The sequence below is a fragment of the Callionymus lyra genome, chromosome 14 (assembly GCF_982586985.1).
Source record: "Callionymus lyra chromosome 14, fCalLyr1.hap1.1, whole genome shotgun sequence".
In the NCBI taxonomy this organism is placed as follows: Eukaryota; Metazoa; Chordata; class Actinopteri; order Syngnathiformes; family Callionymidae; genus Callionymus; species Callionymus lyra.
In genome coordinates this window covers 12,976,620-12,997,452 of record NC_141831.1, presented here as the reverse complement: position 1 = coordinate 12,997,452, position 20,833 = coordinate 12,976,620, and the positions used below count along the sequence as shown (strand labels likewise).

Below are 20,833 nucleotides of genomic sequence, written 5' to 3'. Positions count from 1 at the left end.
AAATCGATACAACACACACTTTATTTTAATATAAACCAAAATAGAACCACAATAACAATTAAAATGTATGATTTGGACGATTCAATACAATATATTCAGCTTACGCTACATTATATTTTGGTACACTTGCGTCACAATGGGAACAATTTCAGGGGCCACTGAAAAGACCCAAAAATCAGCTTTAAAAGCAGCTGGACATCAGCTGCATCCTCTTGTCCTCAGTCAATGCCGGGATCTTGTGGAATTTCATTGTTCCTTTAGCTGATAATTGACACTAAAAGATTTCAAGGTATGCAATTTTAACACACTTTACTGAAATCAAAAGCATAATAGAACTAAGATAAAACTAAACTATGATATGAAAGCCCCCCCCCACACATAAAAAATAAGGTATACTGTGCTGTTTGCTGTGAATATTGATCAGTATTGTGGAAGAAATTATCGATGTATATGTGTTTTTTTACACACCTCCAACAAACGTATAGTTTATATATATATATATATATATATATATATATATATATATATATATATAGAAAATGAGAATTTTTGTAATTCCTGGTTAACGCAGCGTTAATGGGTGCATTATGAAAACAAGTGACTCCCCAGTAATAACCTAAATAATTACTGTTGAATGGTTTGAAGTTCTATACAAATGACTGCATTAAAAAAAAAGGGTAAAATTCCAACTCAAATTCCGTTCCATCTTTCACACGCGTGCTCACGTCTCTCACTCACAGCAGAACATTTTAAATTGAAGCATGAAAGTGTATTTGCATATGATGAGAATGACATGCTGGGGGCTGCAGAGCTCGACAGCCATATCATTTGTTTTTAATCAAAATGAAAAGCATTTGCTGAGGCTGATTGTTTTCTGCCTGCAGTTGATTGGTGTGCGTGTGTGTGTGTTTGTGCGCTTCGCCGCCTCCTCCTGTCTTTGCATTCTTTGTCCTTGTCGCTGCATTGTGATGACTCCATTTCCAAATGAGGAGTCGCAACACAACAAGACACATCATGCAAATGGACCACTGACGGCAGCGTGTTTGCTGAAAGCTCAATTATTTTCCAATAGATGGACAGTTTAGCTCCCGGTGTGAGAATCCGCCTCGAGTCACAGTCGTCCACAATAATGTGATTTTGAAGTTTTAGTTGTTTTTTTTTGTTTGTTGCTTGTTTGTTGTTTTGATAAAACGCACTTGTGTAGTTTATTCCTGGTGAAGTGGAAGTTAATGGTGAGCCCCACAAATCATCGCTGATGTGTTCATGGTGTCTGGATACTAACTACCCGCTGAAATACCCCCGGTGAGGTGGAGTCGGCCTCGCTTCCTCCTCGCAGTCCTTCGCTTTAAACATCCTCTCCGCCGAGGAATCGTTAATGAAGTCGATGGCCGCGGGCGCAGAGATTGTCTCCGTGTCAAGGTGACTGGTTTGCCTCCCGCAGGTTTCTGGCTTCTGTTCTTGACATAGTAGATTTGCTGCCGGATTCATAACCAGTAATTGTAGTATCGCGGGTGAATGACGGATAGAAAAGGTGACGGGGTGAGTGTCGAGAGGGGAGCTTCTCTTCTTTTTTTGATGAATTCTTGTCAAGGACCTTCAAATCAGAGGCGGCCCAAGCCATTACGGGGCCCTGAGACACATCTTTATGTGGGTCGGCCATCCGTAGCATCACCACAGCACCAGACGCTCCATCATTCCAGAGGCTGCACTGTGTTAGTGGTGAATGATTATTATGTATATGTATGTTTATATATATGTTTACACCTGACGCATAAACATGATACATTTCCTTTAATGAGTTTTTGACTTTTTCCAAAAAAATTGAAATGGTTTGCAAAATGTTAAAAAACATCTAGCATACATTTATTTTGAGAAAAATAAAAATATATTGAATACAATTCATATAAATAAAACTATTTTAAATACCTAAATAAAATAAATCACAATTGTGCAAAATGTAAAAAGAAAAATGCCTCTCACAATTCCTTTTTACATTTTATGAAAATAGAAAATATTCAATACAATAAACAAACATAAATAAATACAAATACAAATATATTTAATACTTAAATAAATAAAAACGAAATGGTGCAAAATATATATTTTTTAATGAACATTTATGAAAATAAAATGTATTTAATACAATACATACAAATACAATTATATTAAAAACCTATATAAAATAAATCACAACTGTGAAAAATGTTTAAAAAAAAAAGCCTTGCACAAAAAATTAATACAATAAATACAAATAAAAAATATTAAATACCTAAATACATTGAAATATATTAAATACCCAAATAAAATAAATCAAGATTGTGCAAAATGTAAAAAAAAGAAAAAGTTTCACACAAAAACATTAACATTTTATGAATATAAAGAATATTGAATACAATACATAAAAATGCAAATATATTAAATGCCTAAATCAAATAAATAAAATTTCAGCAAAATTTTCAATCTCAAATGAATGTATATAGTTTGTATTTTTTTGGTAGTTTTGGGAGCTGCTGTAAATGCTGCTCTTAATTAAACTCTTAAAACTACTTTGTCCAAACAAATGTACCTTCAATTTTGATTAAATCAATCGACCAAAACAAGATGGTAAATCATTTTTTTTACACAAATGTCTGAGTAAACGGGAAACACGCATATCCAGAATACATGTGTGAGTTCAAAATGAATGGAAGAAATTGTGTTTGGCACGAGCACACACTTCCTTCTAAATTTGAATTAAAACATTTTTGATTATTCGTTTATTTCCAAGGTGCTGGGCAGGGAAGTCTACACGTCCAATAACCAGCTCGGTGGCGTCCAGATCATGCACAACAACGGCGTGACTCATAGTACCGTGTGCGACGACTTTGAGGGGGTTTACACGCTCCTTGACTGGCTCTCCTACATGCCAAAGGTAAATAACAATATGAAGCACAAAAGCCCTGCAACTATTTTTTATCATTAACCCCTTCTTTTTTTTTTCTTCTTTTTTTAGTGTAGATTCAGTCCGGTGCCAATCCTCCACGCCAAGGATCCGTTCGATCGCTCTATTGATTTTGTGCCCACAAAAGCTCCCTATGATCCCCGCTGGATGTTAGCTGGACGACCCAGTCAGAGTAAGTAACACTTGAATTCTCGTTTTTAGTCTCATACTGTGTGTTGTTGACCCAAATAAAAACACCCAAAAAAATCCCTGAAGCAATAACAACTTGAAGGAAATGATACTGAAATGTTTATTTTATCTATATAATAATAATATGATATATATAAACATTCCAAAGAACAACTTTTATTTTTAGAATGGGATTTTCTCACTTAAATAAAGGTCACCATATAAACATGAACATTATTAAACTTGATGTCGGCCTTGTAAAATGACTTGGCATGGCCAGATTTGGGCCATGAGTATGTTGGTACATCTTTGTGGGAAGGTTTTAAAAAAGATTTTTTCCTTAAAACTCTAATTATATATTATATATATGCTTTAAGTGGCAAAAAAATACACCTCTGCTGATTTCTTGACAGTGAATTTCCGCCTTGGAAAAAAACGCAAAGAGTCTGACCAATCACAGCACGGCTCAGCCAGTGGGGGGGGCGTGGTTAGAAGCTGGTCTAATGGATATGAAAGGAAAGGTTGAGTCGACAGTTTTTCCTGATTTCAATGAGGTCAATCATTTAATTAAGAGCCCAAAATGAAAGTAGGTTAATGTCTCATGTTCCCCATATAGTTTTCACACCATGAGGTTGAAACCTTACTCTGCTCAGAAAGACATTTTAGAAGGAATTTGATGAAAAACATTGATTCAAACATAGATTAAGAATTAAAGGCATGGTCACAATGGGACTTCCTGTTACGTACAGTTTGGTAAATATTGTTTAACCTTTAATTCTAGGGAAAATTACCTGATGGAAGCGAAATCTAGGTCAAACAATAAATCAAAACACATTAAAAATGATTAATTTGAAGATAGATTTTTTACTAATTACTTAAAAATCGAACAAATAGCGATAATTACTCATTACTTCTGAGAATAATAGTCATTGTGTTCTTCCTAATGAGAAGATTTCTCATCTGGATTTAACAGTTTTAAATCTTTACAAGCATCGCCGAGCGACTCTCCGCCGTCGGATAGTTTTCCAGACGCGCACAAACAACTTGTTGTGATTAAAAGCCGAAGCCATTTTTATAAATGTTTCCCTGGTTCTCGGTTCCAGATTAATTATTGTTCCCTCTCTTAAATGCCAGCGTGTCTTTGTAAATGTCACGACACTAATAAAATATAAAACCGTGCAGAAACACACACACGCGTACAAATGAACAGTGAAGCGCCATTAAAGCGCGGGACATGTTTCTTTGAGAAGTAAAAAAAAAAGCTGAGCAAGCATTTAAAACTGTGATTCATCATCGTGGCTCAAAAATGTTGTGATGATGACTTTTATGTTTCCACACAAAAGGTCCGAAGGGTTCGTGGCAGAGCGGCTTCTTCGACCAAGGCTCGTTCATGGAGATGATGCAGCCGTGGGCTCAGAGCGTGGTGGTCGGCAGAGCCCGGTAAATACCCCGACCTTTACGACGCCTCCAAATATATCGGGTCGCCATGAGAGGAAAAAATGTCAAGTCTATGATTTCCCTCAGACTGGGGGGGATTCCAACTGGAGTGGTGGCTGTGGAGACCCGGTCGGTGGAGCTGTCAATCCCCGCTGATCCTGCCAATTTGGACTCCGAAGCCAAGGTTAGAGGTTCACTAACAACATTTACTGAAGCGAAAACCAGGCACCTGCGTTTTTTTTGTCATTTGCATAATGTATTTTTTTTTTTTTTTCTGTTTGGTGTAGAATATCCAGCAGGCCGGCCAAGTGTGGTTCCCAGATTCTGCCTTCAAAACCGCTCAAGCCATCAGAGATCTGAACCGTGAGGGGCTTCCTCTGATGGTGTTCGCCAACTGGAGGGGTTTCTCTGGAGGAATGAAAGGTTTGAATCTCACTTTCATGTTTTTATATCCAAACTAGTGTGAAGACGAATATTTGTTAACACGTGAAAGAAAGTGTTTTCTCTGCTCTTCAATATAAACTGGTTGACTGGCTAAGAAATACTATGGAGTCTCGTAGAGTAATACTACTATGACTCGCAGAGTAATACAACGGTGACTGGCAGAGTAATACTACGGTGACTCGAAAAGTAATACTACGGTGACTTGCAAAGTAATACAAAGGTGACCCGCAGAGTAATACTACTATGAGTAGAGTAATACTGCGGTGAATAGCAGAGAAATACTATGGTGAATCACAAAGTCATACTACTATGACTCGTATAGTTATAATACGATAGCTTGCAAAGCTATACAAATACAGCAATACAGCAAATACAAATGTGACTCGCAGAGTAATACTAAGGTGAATCGCACAGTTATACTACGGTGACTCGCAAAGTAATACTACGGTTACTCGCAGTGAAGTACTATGATGCCTCGCAGAGTAATACTTGGATGACTCACAGTAATGCTACGATGACTCGCAGAGTAATACTACCGTGTCTGGCAGATTAATACTATCGTGTTTCTTTGAGTAATACTACCATGTCTCACTGATTAATACTACCATGATTCCCATAGTAATATTACCATGTCTGGCTTAGTGATACTCCCATGTCTCACTGATTAATACTACCATGACTCGCAGAGTAATATTACTGTGTCTGGCTGAGTAATACTACCATGTCTCACTGATTATTACTACCATGACTCGCAGAGTAATATTGCCGTGTCTGGCTGAGTGATACTACCATATCTCACTGATTAATACTATCATGACTCGCAGAGTAATACTACGGTGACTTGTGCTGCTTTGCAGTTAACAGTTTGACATATTTTTGAGCACTGTTTACAATATAAAATTGCTTCGAGGTCAGTCAATAAAACAAGAATACATTTTTGATAACTACTGGAAGGGTTTTGCTGTGATGGGATTAGGAGGTGTGTGAAGACAAAACTGCATATAACCAGTTACACGACGGTTACAAGCCTCGACTACACGTGTATCAAATCCCTTAATTCAAAGGTGTATTTTCTCCCCAGACATGTACGACCAAGTGTTGAAGTTCGGCGCCTACATCGTGGACGGCCTGAGGGAGTACAAGCAGCCCGTCCTGGTCTACATCCCGCCTCAGGCGGAGCTCAGGGGAGGCTCCTGGGTCGTCATCGACCCCACGATCAACCCCCGACACATGGAGATGTACGCGGACAAGGACAGTCGGTGAGTTCGTTGTAGCTCGGATTATGAAAAGTCAAAACATTGTACTGATCTGAACCTTTTTCATTTTTCCACGCAGAGGTGGAGTTCTGGAACCCGAGGGGACGGTGGAGATCAAGTTTAGGCGGAAAGACCTGGTGAAGACCATGAGGAGAGTCGATCCGGTCTACATGAGCCTGGCAGAGAAATTAGGTGCGTCAACTATCCAAAGCGTTCTCTCTTTTAGCTACGTTTACCCGAGGCTCGTGTGCAGATTTTCGGGATTTCGTGCTTCACACTTGATCCTAATTCGGTGTTGATTGTATCATCTTCACTGTGTTCTCCGGGGAGAGCGGGTCCATTGGATCAATCACCCTCCATCTCGTGCGGCGTATTGATTCATCTCCGCGGCCAATAGACGTGTGCGATCCATGGCTGCGTGGGCTCGGGCTTTGGGCAAACTAGTGGAAAGAGAGACTATTGAGGTTTTGAAGGTTCACAGATGAGAATTGACAGAAATCACTCTGAGGTGACAGCAGCTGAAGGGGAGAGGGAGGCAGGAAGAAAATTGGAGTCGATTGCCATTGTTGTTAAGTCGAGGGGGTGTGAGGTGTGTGTGTGTGTTGGGGGGGGGGGTGCATTTGTTTGACTGAAAGTCGTCTCTTTTATGTCGATCAACAGGAACTCCAGAACTGAGTCCTCCTGATCGTAAAGAGCTGGAGACCCAGCTGAAGGAGCGTGAGGAGTTTCTGCTGCCCATCTACCACCAGGTGGCCGTGCAGTTCGCAGACCTCCACGATACTCCTGGACGCATGCAGGAGAAAGGCGTCATAACCGTGAGTTCTCTGATTGTTTGTTTTTTTTATCAGGATTTATCTGCCTTTCTCCTATGATGAATAAAAAGAAGAATAAATAAAAGTATGCACAATTTTTTGTGCATATATACACGTGTTTGTTAATAAAAGTCTGTGTATATATATATATATATATATATATTTGTGTGTATGAATATATTTGTGTATATTTGTGTGTGTGAATATACGTTATGTGTGTATACGTGTGTGAGAATACACATTACGTGTATAGGTGTGTTTGTGTAAGTATATGTGTGTGTGTTTGTGTAAGTATATGTGTGTATATTTGTGTGTGTAAATATATGTGTTTATATTTGTGTCTTTAAATATATGTGTTTATATTTGTGTCTGTAAATATGTGTGTGAATATACGTTACATGTGTAAATATGTGTGTGAATATATATGTATATATGAATATACGTGCGTATATATGTGTGTTTAAATATCCTGTACAAGTGAATATACAGTACATGTTTGTATTTACATGTGTGTGTATACACAAGCATCATTTATGAATTTGTCTTTATAAATGTGTGTAGATACTTGTGACTATACAAGTAAATATATATGTTATTGTGTATATGCATAAATATACTTGTGTGTGTTTGTATGTTTGTGCGTGTATATAGACAATAAATATGTTTGTATGTGTATAACACATGACTACTGAATGTGTGTGTATATACTCGTGAATATATATATGTGTGAATATGCGTGTGTGTGTATATACTCGTGAAAATATATATGTATAAATGTACGTGTGTGTATACACAAAACTAAGGTAATGATAATTAACTAAAAGTATCTGTATTGTGTCTGAAGGACATCCTGGAGTGGCAAACGTCGCGTAACTTCTTCTACTGGCGTCTGCGGCGTCTGCTCCTGGAGGAGACGGTGAAGAGGAAAATCCAAGAGGCCAACAACGAACTGACAGACGGCCAGATTCAAGCCATGCTGCGCCGCTGGTTCGTGGAGGCAGAGGGCGCTGTAAAGGTGAGGAAAACACCACACGACATCCTCATGCTTTGTTAGCGTTTATAACAAACTTGTAAAGATACGTTCTGATGCTGTGTTGAACCATAAATGAAGACAATTATTAGAACAATATAAAATGTTGATGAATGATTTACAGACAAACGTATTAAAGCTCTGAAGAAACCAAAATATGTCAAAATATCAGCTTTAAAGCGGCTGGGGACGACTGTATCCTCTCGTCCTCAGTCATCGCCAGGATTTCATTGTTCCCTCAGTTGTAAAGTAGGTAATGACTGCTGCCATCTAGTGGTAATAAGGGTAATTTCAACACAGAAAATAAACTAACAATCTAAATACGTGTATTTTAACTGTAAATGGTAAAAAAAAAAAATAATAGTAAAATGTTGTTTCGTGTGGGTTTTTTTGTTGTTACTGTTGTTACTGCTTTCATTTGATTTGAAACCAAAACATGTTCAAACATCATCTTTAAAAGCTGCTGGATTCCACTGTATCCTCTCGTCCTTAGTCAATGCCAGGATTTCTTTGTTCCTTTTTTTGTAATTATATCATATAATATTTGAGGATGTAATGACTGCACTCAAAAGTGTAATAACAACACAAAAATGAACAAACGCTCTGAACATTTGCATGTCAAATGTAAATAAATGAATATAATTTAATTTTAACACACTTTATTAAAATATAAACCATGAAATAACTATGATTGAAAATAAAATATAATTTTAATCCTAAAATAAAAATCCAATACGTTGCTGTTGAACATCGATTCATATCGTGAAAAATATCAAGTCCCTTTCCATGCAACTAGGAGGAGGCCTCGGGACAGACCCGTGTCTAAGATACCTATTTTACTTGGACTAAAATAAAAAGATGGAGTGAAATATTAAAGGAGCCGACACTATTAACTCCACTTCCTTCATATAAAAAAAAAAATCTTCTGTTTGACGTTTCTGGTCGATTCTAAGATTCGCTCAAAAGTATTGTTTTTTCTCCTCTTAAGACGAAATGAATCACATCTCTGGCACATGCAGATAGCAGCGATGTACATGGCGTTCCTAATTAAAAGCAAACAGATTAGAAATGATTAATAAGAGCATTAAATGTTCTCTCGGACCTGCAGCGCCACTGTTCATACAAAGGCGAGGGCTTGTTGGAGCCTTCAACTCTCACAATCTAAAGCCTTTGGAAGCTTTGTTCGCCGTCAGACGCGCGGACACTCATGAATACTAATGTACTATCAACGCACCATCGGCTACATGTTTAGATTCTGCTTTCATGACATTTTGACATACAAACCATGATTTTGAACATGTGTTTTAATGGTGTGTTTGTGGCTTCAATGTTTGAATATTCACACAGATGGAATTACACAAGTATGACATAAATAATATAAAGTTTTATTCTAAAAAAACAAATGGTTATTTTCCTAAAATTTTCCCCAAAAGTGTGCTTTAAGAATAAAAAACAAAATATCAAGAAACTTGACTAAAACTGACCCTTTTAAAATAATTAAGATGTGAAATGTCGTCAATTGCAACAGACTAAGAGTGACATTCTGTCAAATATAATTTTAACGTTTTGTCAATTTTAAGAAACCCTGAGTTAGCTTCTCTCAGTATAATTGAGGGGCAAAATTGGGACGATCGCAACAGGCTCTGAGTTGCGTTCTCTCAGTATAATTTTGTGGCTTAATTTCATCAAGTGCAACACTATCTGAGACAGTTCTGTCGATATATTTTTTGGGGCTAAATTGTGTCACTTGCAAAAGCCTCTGAAATGCATTAATTCCATATAATTTTGGTGCAAAATGTTGTCAATTGTGACAGGCTCCAATTGGGTTCTGTCAGTATATATTGGGGCTAAATTTTGTCATTAGTTACAAACTGATGGTGACATTGTGTCAGTATAATTTTGGGGCAAAGTGTTGTCAATTGTAACAAAACCTGTATAAGCTTCTCTCAGTATAATCTTGGTGTTACATTTCGGCCATGATTAATGTTCTATCAGTCTAATTTTTTGGGTTAAATTTTGCCAATTGCAACTGAACTCTGAATTACTGAACCAAGCTGTGAGTTGCGTTCTTTCAGTATAATTTTGGCGGGAACTTTTGTCAATTGCATCCGGCTCTGAAACCAGTTCTTTCAGTGTAATTTTGTTGCAAAATGTTGTCAATTTGAACCGTTTATGATAATGGAATCAAGTGTAATAGTTCAGATTTTTTGCAACATGACTGACCCTTGAATCCTCCGCAGGCGTACCTGTGGGACAACAACGAGGAGGTGGTGGGATGGCTGGAGAGGCAGCTGGCTGAAGAAGAGGGCGCCCGGTCGGTCATCGACGAGAACATCAAGTACATCTGCAGGGATCACATCCTGCAGCAGATACGGAGGTGAGAACGCAGTAGTAACACTCAATACTATTTCAAAAATATATACATACGATTTCTCTTCAATTGCTGGTTAAATTAAGCTTTTATAAAGCTTATCATTGCTTGAGGTTTAGATTATCTTAATTGTCTCTGTGTTTGTTAATAGATGAATGGATGGATGGATGGTTTGATGGATGGTTAGCTAAATAGATAGATGGATGGATGGTTTGATGGATGGATGGTTAGCTAGATAGATGGATGGATGGTTAGCTAGCTAGATAGATGGATGGATGGTCAGCTTGATATATGGAGCGATGGTTAACTAGCTAGATAGATGGATGATGGTTAGCTAGATAGATGGATGGATGATGGTTAGCTAGATAGATGGATGATGGTTAGCTAGATAGATGGATGGATGGATGGTTAGCTTGATATATGGAGCGATGGTTAACTAGCTAGATAGATGGATGATGGTTAGCTAGATAGATGGATGATGGTTAGCTAGATAGATGGATGGATGGTTAGCTTGATATATGGATGGATGGATGGTTAGCTAGCTAGATGGATGGATGATGGTTAGCTAGATAGATAGATGGATGGATGGTTAGCTTGATATATGGATGGATGGATGGTTAGCTAGCTAGATAGATGGGTGGATGTTTAGTTTGATATATGGATGGGTAGTTAGCTAGCTAGATAGATGGATGGATGTTTAGCTAGCTAGATGGATGGATGATGGTTAGCTAGATAGATGTTTAGCTAGCTAGATAAATGGATGTTTAGCTAGCTAGATGGATGGATGATGGTTAGCTGGATAAATGGATGGATGTTAGCTAGCTAGATAGATAGATGGTTAGCTAGATAGATAGATGGATGGATGGTTAGCTAGATAGATTGATGGATGGATGGATAGCTAGCTAGCTAGATGGATGGATGGATGGTTAGCTAGATAGATTGATGGATGGATGTTAGCTAGCTAGATAGATGAATGATGGTTAGCTAGATAGATAGATGGATGGATGGTTAGCTAGATGGATGGATGGCTAGCTAGGCAGCTAGATAGATGGATGGATGGATGGTTAGATGGATGGTTGGATAGATATCTTAAGTTATTGGCATCATTAAAGGTCACTATATCAACATGGATGTTAATCTACTTGGATTTTGAGCAAACAAACAAAAAATTGACGGGCTTCATAAATGTATCAACTTATTTTGATTTATTTGTTCATCCCTCTTCAGTCTGGTCCAGGCCAACCCAGAGGTGGCCATGGACTCCATCGTGTACATGACGCAGCACATCTCCCCCACGCAGAGAGCCGAGATCATCCGGATCTTGTCCACCATGGAGACGCCGGCCTCGTCCTAGTGGGCGGGTCCCCGGAGCAAAGGACCCCCGGAGGAGGAGGATGAGGATGAGGAGGAGGAGCCGGACACGCGATGAACGCCCCCCACCGGCCATGATTCCTTAAACGTTAATCAAGTCTGTACAGTTCCAATAAACTTCTGCTCACAATCAAGCGCGACCCCCCAGAAATGCTTACATCTTTTGGACGAGTTGGAAGGTCCTTCACGAGCGAGACGATGCACAATCATGACCCCAAATGTAAATGTAAGTAGTCCTAACCTCGGCCGCTTGATAATCGTCCTTGAAAAGCGTAATCGCCGGAGACATCAGCAGGAGACGAAGGAAGTTTTTAAATAATAATAATTATAATAATAATTGAGTTCACTGGAAAGCAAGGTTGCACTTCTGGTGGAAGGGACTCGTTCGGACGCCTCTTGTTAAGTCGTTAAGTCCTTCACAGTCGTCAACAATGACCACAGCTGTCCCTTCTGTTCCCACTCGCCGCCGTTGACGCACTTTAACACCCCCCCAGACCCCCCCTACACCCCCCCACGAGAGGTGACCCAGCTTTTCCCCCTCGTCCTGTTACATCTTTATCTGTTTTAACTTGTGTTGAATCAAAGCTGCTGTTTACGGATCCGACGAGATAAAAAAATAATAATTTTAACTGTTTTATTTAATGTTTCTTCTTCCTGTTTACCAACATGAAATGTTACTTATTTTTTTTAAATACACGGCAGATGATGGGTCGAGTGGCAGCTGGATCGACTTTCGCTGTTTAGTTCCGACGGCTTCTTTTTTTTTTAGGTCAGTGCGGTGCCTTTTTTTTTTTTTTTTCTCCATCGGCTGTGCTGTAGTTCGGTCGCTTTGTAAGTGACCGTTTGCTGCCTATTCCTTCAGGGTGATTAACAGAACTAATGGTTTGACAATTTAATAAAGTTTACTTGACGAAATCACGGGAGTCCACACTTTTTTTATTATTATTAGAAGGGCACAGGGGTGTAAATAATCACGGTTTATGTTTAAATATTGTGACCTGTGTTTTTCTTGGTGTTATCTTGATGTTTTTAGTGTATTTTCTTTTATTGTTTAAGCGCTTTGTGACCCTAGTCTAGAAAAGCGCTCTACAAATATAAATGACTTACTTACATTTACAATTGATGTCCAAATATCCTTTTTCTTGCAATTATACTTCTGGATTTTGTTGCTTTTAAATCATATAAGTTTTTGTTTTTATTATTATTATTTACAATTAACTTCATTACAACTTCTACAACGAAAGGAACAATGAAATCATGAGGCGATGACTGAGGACGAGAGGATACAGTCAACTCCAGTGGCTTTTTAAAGTTGATGTTTGGACATATTTTGGTTTCACAACGTTACGACTTCAAGACTCATGTGGTCTGTAAATTCTGCAACACCAGAGTCAAGTTTCTATCTACAAATAACGTGAAAATATTTACAGTGTTTGTTCATTTCTGTGTTGCAATTACACTTTCGGCCTGCTAGATATCAGATATTACATCTTCTACTACTATAGTAACAATGAAATTATGAGGCGATGACTGGGGACGAGAGGATACAGTCGACTCCAGCGGGTTTTTAAAGCTGATGTTGAGACATATTTTGGTTTGAAAACGTTACGACTTTGTCAAGAGTCATGTGGGCCGTACATTTTGCGACACAAGATTCCAGTTTCTATTTATAATTAACATGAAAATGTTCACAGCTTTTGTTCATTTGTGTGTTGCTATTACACTTTTGGCGACTAAATGACAGTGATTACATCTTCTACAACTAAAGGAACGATGAAATCATGAGGTGATGACTGAGGACGAGAGGATACAGCCGACTCCAGCGGCTTTTAAAAGTTGATGTTTAGACATTTTGGTTTCACAACGTTATGACTTCGTCAAGAGTCATGTGGCCTGTAAATTTTGCAACACAGGGGTCAAGATTCTATTTATAATTAATATGAACATTTTCACAGGCTTTTGTTCATTTGTGTGTTGCAATTACACTTTTGGCCACTAAATGACAGTGATTACATCTTCTACAACTAAAGGAACGATGAAATCATTAGGCGATGACTGAGGACGAGAGGATACAGTCGACTCCAGCGGCTTTTTAAAGTTGATGTTTTGACATATTTTGGTTTCAAAACAAATGAAAGCAGTTACGATGAAGACGAAGACAACTGAGCTCTAGTCACTACATTAAAAGGAAAAAACAGTTTTGTCTATAACTCTAAAAAGAAACTGATTACACTGAAATTAATCCCAACCCTTAGTCTGACACGAGGGTGAGTTGAAAATGGGTGAAGTTTGAATTTTGGGTGAACTATCACTTTAAGTATTTTGACACCCCAGACACAGAATTGAAAATTTGTGAACGGACGAACAGGAAAAAACATTTTCAACTGATGGGTTTATGAGGCTTCATGAAACACTGTATCATGATAATCTTTCGTTCTGATCTACTAATTAAAGATTATTTTTAAACTAAGAGCGCCGTCTAGTGGACTTTAAAAAAATGAAGACACTGTATCGTGAAACTTCATGAAACGGTATCGTATTGTTTAGAGGTCAGTAGGTGGCGCAATCAGTTTAAACATGATGTTTCATTAGAACAGTTGTTCAAAGCAAAGGAAAATAGAGCAGAGACCGCCATCTAGTGGACTCTGAAAATAATGACACTGCTTCACGAAGCTTCAAAAGACCATCACTATTTATCAGCGGTTTCATGAAGCCTCATCACTATTCTACACTATGCTGTGTTTTCATCGTCTTTCTTGACGTTTGAAATGTTTAGATTTTCTGGTTCGAAAAGAATCATTTATAACCATCACGTCGGGGCCCCTAAAAGTCCACTCCAGGGGCCTTAACCTTTTTTTTGTTGTTTTAAAGAAGCATTTACGGACGATATAAAAGCGAAAGTTAAAACCATTTTTTCCTTTTGCTCCCATTTCGACTCATTCCGACTGCCTCGCTCTCTCGTGATCCACTGGCCTGATAACGGCTTCGACGCCGGGCCTCATTAACTGGAGCGCTCGGAACAAAGTGCTTTACACCAGAGAGACGTTTTTGTGATCACTCGTCGCTGATACCCGCTGACAATTAAACCACATTTTTACTCCACTGGCTCTTATTAACACGGATGAAGCCGATCAAATGGGAATACTGAGGGATTTATCCCCCCTTTTTTTTTTTTTTTGACATTTCTTTATTTTATTTGGTCTCGTTCTTCCCGTACAGTCCCCTCGGCTCCGTCAACTCCATTAACATCCCACCAACAAACACGTCAGGACAAATTGAGTCGCACTCACCTAATACCCACCACAATTATGAGAGGCCCCTGTACGAAAATGACTCATTTGGTGGTATAATTGGAAATGTGCCGGGCGCCGTCCCACTCTGCCCTCCCACCGGGCCCTTTTTCACTCATTTGTGGTGACACACAAGATCACCTAATTCCTTCTTAATAAGGCTCCGACAGCAGGTTCTGGAAACATTTTTCGGGAGAAACTTTTGATTTTTGAAGTTGCTATGGAATACATGGCAATAAAAAACATTGAGGTGCAATTCCAGTGAGTTAAAATGTTGTTTTTTTTAACCTAATAATCTGGAAGTTTGAGTCAAATTTAAATGTACGTTCAGTTTTACATGTGTATTTATTATAATTCAATTTAAACCCAAACAAACAACGGGAAAAAACAGGTTTGAAATATGCTAAACTGCTATTTTTAAATCTAGCTTGGACTGTTAAAATAAAAATAAATAAGTAAAATTGGATTCAAGTCATTAATATTATTTAAATTAACTAATTAATTCATACTTTTTTCATCATATATCATATTATTATTCATATTCATTGTCGTTGCAAGAATGTTTGAGATTAATATTGGAATATATTTGGATACAGTACATAATCTTTATTTTACCTTAATTTTCTTTCAAACACACAGAAACTATAAGAAATAACAGGTTTAAAAAAACGCTTTTTTTAAAATAAGTATTTAAGGTATTTTTATTTTTATGTATGATTCTTCAGAAACGTTTGAGATTAATATTGGAAAATGGTTTTGGATATGAATCTTTATTTTACCTTAATTCTCTTTCAAGCCTTCAGAAACAACCAGAAAAAAACAGGTTTGAAATACAAAAAATACTATTTTTAAACCTTGGAAAGCTTGGACTGTGTTGATAACTTAAAAAATAAATACTACGAATTAAAAGTATTTTCATTTAATCATTTTTATTCATTTTCATCATTTATTAGATCAGGAACTGTCTATTCAGGGAATGTTTGTGATGAATATAAGAACATATGGATGTATTTTTGCACAATATTCTTTATTTTTACCTTAATTTTCCTTCAAACCCACAGAAACTATAACAAATAAAACGTTCTAAATACACTATTTACACAACTCGTACAGAACTATTATTTTTTCGAAACCCAAGGTGGACTGTTGATCCGCAAAAAACAAGTAAATCAATTAAAAATAATTCTTTATTTATACATTTTTCAATCATTCTTCCTGCTATAGCGCCCCCTGAAGATGTTGTAAAAGCAGCAGGGGTTCATAGCATGTAAATAAAAATAAATACATCTTGATTAATAGTCTGGAAATTTAAACTTTAACAGAGCAGCTTGAATATTAAACCCGTTCTCTCCAATATATCTCATATAAAACCGTTTTTTTCATGATATTAGAACATCATATCACGACTCTTTGAGCTGTTGCAGTCGGAGACGAACCGGCAGGAAAATGAAAAACAAAAGAAAAAATGATATCGAAACGGCGTCTGAGCCGGTCTGTAATTCCACGTTCTGGGTGGATTGACTTGCACTTGAGAGACGAAAACCAGCGACCCAGATGCCGGATTTCCAATTAGCCTGGTGTTTGTAACAAGTGGATATGGAATCGAGGGGGAGAAAATCAAAATTCAACCTGGTTGCCTCTGAGATTTTCTCCGTCGAGAGTTGAACTCATCAGTAGATCCCGACGTTACCACAAATACGAATAAACCCTAAAAATGCTTCTATTTTTGTGGCCCTTCAATAGTTCATATCCTGATTTTAAAAACCAATGCTTTAAGCCACGATAAAGAAGATCGTATTTTCAAGCTTCTCTCGATCGTGATCTTGATGAAAGGCTCTTGAAATCGGCGCCGTCGCCCCAAGATCGTCGAGCTCAAACGAAGGTCAATCCCGGGTCATCGTGTCCGACATGTTTTCTGGATTATCGACATGCGTTTTTCTGGACGACCCCGACGAATACACTTCTAGACGGTGTTTCGCCCGGAGCGTAATTACAAGGTTTGTTTCAGAAACTCATCTAAATCCATCTTTTGTTGCCTCCACAATGGCGTCCGAGTCCTAATCCGGGCGGCCTGTCGGGCAGCTGCAAGCCGGGCTTAATCCCCGGATCTGTGTTTGGCTGTGACACACGGGGGTCAAAGAACACAAGACCTAGTGATCAGAACCACATAATGCCCACATTGTCATTCTGACGGAGTTCGGTAAACACTGGAGAGAGAGCGCACCTGAAAACCACGGATCTTGTAGGGAAAAAAAAACCCGTTGGAGGAAGATAAGACGGCAACGAAGGGAGACTGTTAGGAATAAAAAATATATTTAAATATATTTTAGAGTTATTTCTCGACAGTGTAGCATTTAGAAATGTTATTTTCGGATGAAAAAATGTATCTAGAAATGCGTTTGTTTCCCATTTAACAGCCGCTTTGTGCGTCTAACATATAACCTGTTTCGACACTGTATCGTGATACAGTGCCTTCACTTTAGAAAAGCCATTAAGTTTGGAGATGACGCCAGGTTTAATTGAATATGTAGATTAAAGACTATTATGAAGCAGAGAGTTCCATCTAGTGGCCTTTAATATGATGCCACTGTGTCATGATACTACACAGATACTGTATCATGATACAGTGGCACTTTTTTGAAAGGTCGCTAAGTGTAAAAGCAATGCCAAGTTGTATTGAATTAGTAGATTAGTGCGAAATATTTTAAAGCAGAGAGTGCCATCTAGTGGCCTCTCAAAATGATATCACTGTTTCATGATACAGTGTCTTCCCTGCACAGATGTTTCACGAGGCTTCATTAAAACTATCCCAAACTCAAATCTACTAATTCAATAGAAACTGGCATTGTTTTGAAACTTATTGACATCCAGTGGCCTTTCAAAATGAATGCATTGTATCATGATACAGTGTCTTCGGCACACAGATACTGTATCATGATACAGTATCTCTCTACACAGATACTGTATCATGATACAGTATCTCTCTACACAGATACTGTATCATGATACAATGTCTTCATTTTGAAAGGCCACCGAGTGTAAAAGCGATGCCAAGTTGTATTGAATTAGTAGATTAGTGCCAAATATTTTAGAGCAGAGATTGACATCTAGTGGCATTTTCAAAATTTACGACACTGTATCATGATACGGTGTCTTCTGAACACAGCTGTTTCATGAGGTCTCGCCAACTCATCACTAGTTGAAATTATTTTTTAATTCAATTATTTAATTCAGCAACAGTCTTAAATCAAATTGACTCAACTGGCTTATACTGTATTTTTTCAAAGACAATACATATAAAAAAAAATGAATCAGAAATATAAAGTCGTATTGTAGAAATAATTATGTGTGTATTTTTAAAACATTGTACGGCATTCCTTGAGTGCCACAAAAGGCGCCTTTAAATAAAATGCACGATTGTTATTTATAAAACGTATTCTCTAACAACCCTTTGTTCACTACAATTAGTGCAGCCATGTGTGGACAATTACTCACCCGGTTAGTAATTACTGTTTTGAACATTTAATACCTTTTTAAAAAACATTAGGAATGGCCTTGACATTATATACTGTATATATACATATACATATACTTTTTTAAAATTATTTTTATTATATTATTTATTTTTTAAAGCTGAAATTTAAAGTTAAAATTAAAATTATTTATATATAAAGATCTACCTGAAATATTCCTTTTTTTTCAATGTAGTTTGAGGATAAAAATGTCTCACTAATCCTCAATAAAAATTTGATGTACATTTTCTGTCTTTTAAGTGTTTTCAGGTTGGTTTTGGGGAGTCGGTTTGGCGTGAAGCGCTCATCCAAAACATCTCCACGACACAAAAGGATAAAAGTCATGATTCCATTTTTTTCGACTCGAGATCCTTTTCATGGAGGAACGACCGTCACCGACATCCACCGACCTCGTCTGATGAATAGAGCGACGACTGCTGGAATGATATCGACACCCGAGCGCTGCCGCCATAATAATAACTCTTGCTATCATCATCGGCGACACCCGATTTAAGATGATTTGTAGCCGCTCCACAAATCCATATTTAATTTCTCCTGGAGCCCGAATGGAAAAAACTACAAACAATAACCTGCTATCGCGGCTCATTGTTGACCGAAAGAAAAGCCCCCTTTTTTTTTCTTTTTTTTTACTCCCCCTCTTTCTCGGCCTCTCTGTAGACGACATTAACATTCATGGAGCTAGTGAAGTGTGGCGAAGCCTCACACATCGAGCCCGGCGACGACGAGATGCGAGGACGGGAGGAGGCGGGGTCTGCGCCGGGGACTCTGGGAAAAGGTCAGCGACCAAGGTTGGGCTCCATCCGAGGCGACCGTAGATCACAATTATAGCCGAGCGTTTCGGCGGCTAATATGGGAATCATAACCTGTGGTAAACAGTCGGCTTGTTCTGAGCTTCATTCTTTGACACGGTCCAAAGTGATTCTGGAGATTTTTTTTTCGCCCCTGCAGGTGAACGAGGGGAGGAAAAAAAAAGAAAAAGAAAAGTTGCTGCAGTCAGCGTTTTTTCAAATTTCACGCTCCACTCATCCCGCCCTTTTTTTTTTTCTTCTTTTTCTTATATTACAACGTAATAGATGATGCGGACTGTGTTCTATTTCCTGTGACATCACGTTCCGCCCGGCGGCGCCGCCCGTCGAATGCTAATGTCGAAAACATTAAAATGCAGGCGTTACACGCCCGTGTCGGCGGAGCGTGGACGGCACCAACTCCCCGTGGAAATGTTGGTTTTACTGCCTCCTCCCGGGACGGACCCGCGTCGGGTCTTGAAGGACAAAAGCGACTCACAGACAATGCGTCCAACCCGGGGGTCACCGTTGGCCTGACGTGAGCTGATCTGATAAAGACGTGTCGCCATTCAAGACGTAGATCTGCGTCCCTGGTGGGGATTTTTTTCCCTTTTGAATACAAGGATTAACATACAGGAATATTTGTTATACAAGGACCTTTAACAGTCGAAAGGGCGAGAGATTACAAACTAAAAATGTGGCGATAGTCGCGCCATTGATTTTTGTCGTTTAAAAAAAATTGTGTTGCTGCTTTTGTTGCAATTGACTACGAAATAATTGGTGCGATTGATTAATATATCATCATATCTGCTAATAAACCAATAAATAAACCAATATTTATCATGAAACTGTATTAATATTTTTTTCAAATCACAGTTTATTTTTTTACCATAAGTCTTTTATGGTTTACATTTTCAATTCAAATAGAATAATTACGTTTGTTCATTGTTGTGTTGCAATCAAACGTCTCTCCACTAGATGGCAGCAGTCATTGCATCCTCTGCACTTAAAGGAACAAGAAAAAAATGCAGTGAGATCCCGGCGATGACTGAGTGCGAGAGGATACAGTCGACTCCAGCAGCTTTTAAAGCCGATGTTTGGACATATTTTGGTTTCAACAAAAGAAAGCAGTGACGACTTCGTCAAGAGTCATGTGGTCTGTGAATTCGGGAAAGTACTCTAACAATACTACAGTATCGCAATAATCGCGATATGTCATATTGTTGTCCATGTGTCGTGATTCGTAACATGTTGCCAGACTCTTGTTACTGTACGTAAGAGTTTTGACACCAATCCACAAAGCTGACATGGCATTTACTTCGACTTTGGGAGATTGTGTATATCTTAAGGACACACAAAGTACATTTTCCTTTCAGTATATAAGTATATTCAGTT

General features: G+C 38.2%; 1 protein-coding gene across 4 annotated transcripts in view; it reads left to right on the top strand.

Annotated features, from left to right (window-relative positions):
- Window positions 1-12,751, top strand: part of acaca (acetyl-CoA carboxylase alpha) — a 50,112-nt gene extending 37,361 nt beyond the window's left edge. For 2 of the 4 annotated variants that reach the window (XM_087807625.1, XM_087807624.1), the window contains exons 43-53: window positions 2,768-2,911; window positions 2,993-3,113; window positions 4,453-4,549; window positions 4,634-4,730; window positions 4,834-4,969; window positions 6,072-6,249; window positions 6,326-6,438; window positions 6,907-7,061; window positions 7,903-8,073; window positions 10,329-10,465; window positions 11,687-12,750. In XM_087807625.1, coding sequence (XP_087663751.1) covers window positions 2,768-2,911; window positions 2,993-3,113; window positions 4,453-4,549; window positions 4,634-4,730; window positions 4,834-4,969; window positions 6,072-6,249; window positions 6,326-6,438; window positions 6,907-7,061; window positions 7,903-8,073; window positions 10,329-10,465; window positions 11,687-11,813 — 1,476 coding nt within the window. In that variant the 3' untranslated portion in view covers window positions 11,814-12,750. Of the gene's footprint in view, window positions 1-2,767; window positions 2,912-2,992; window positions 3,114-4,452; window positions 4,550-4,633; window positions 4,731-4,833; window positions 4,970-6,071; window positions 6,250-6,325; window positions 6,439-6,906; window positions 7,062-7,902; window positions 8,074-10,328; window positions 10,470-11,686 lie in introns of those variants that run through there. The other 2 variants (XM_087807623.1, XM_087807626.1) reach the window with 2 other exon arrangements.
- The last annotated feature ends 8,082 nt before the right edge of the window (window positions 12,752-20,833 follow it).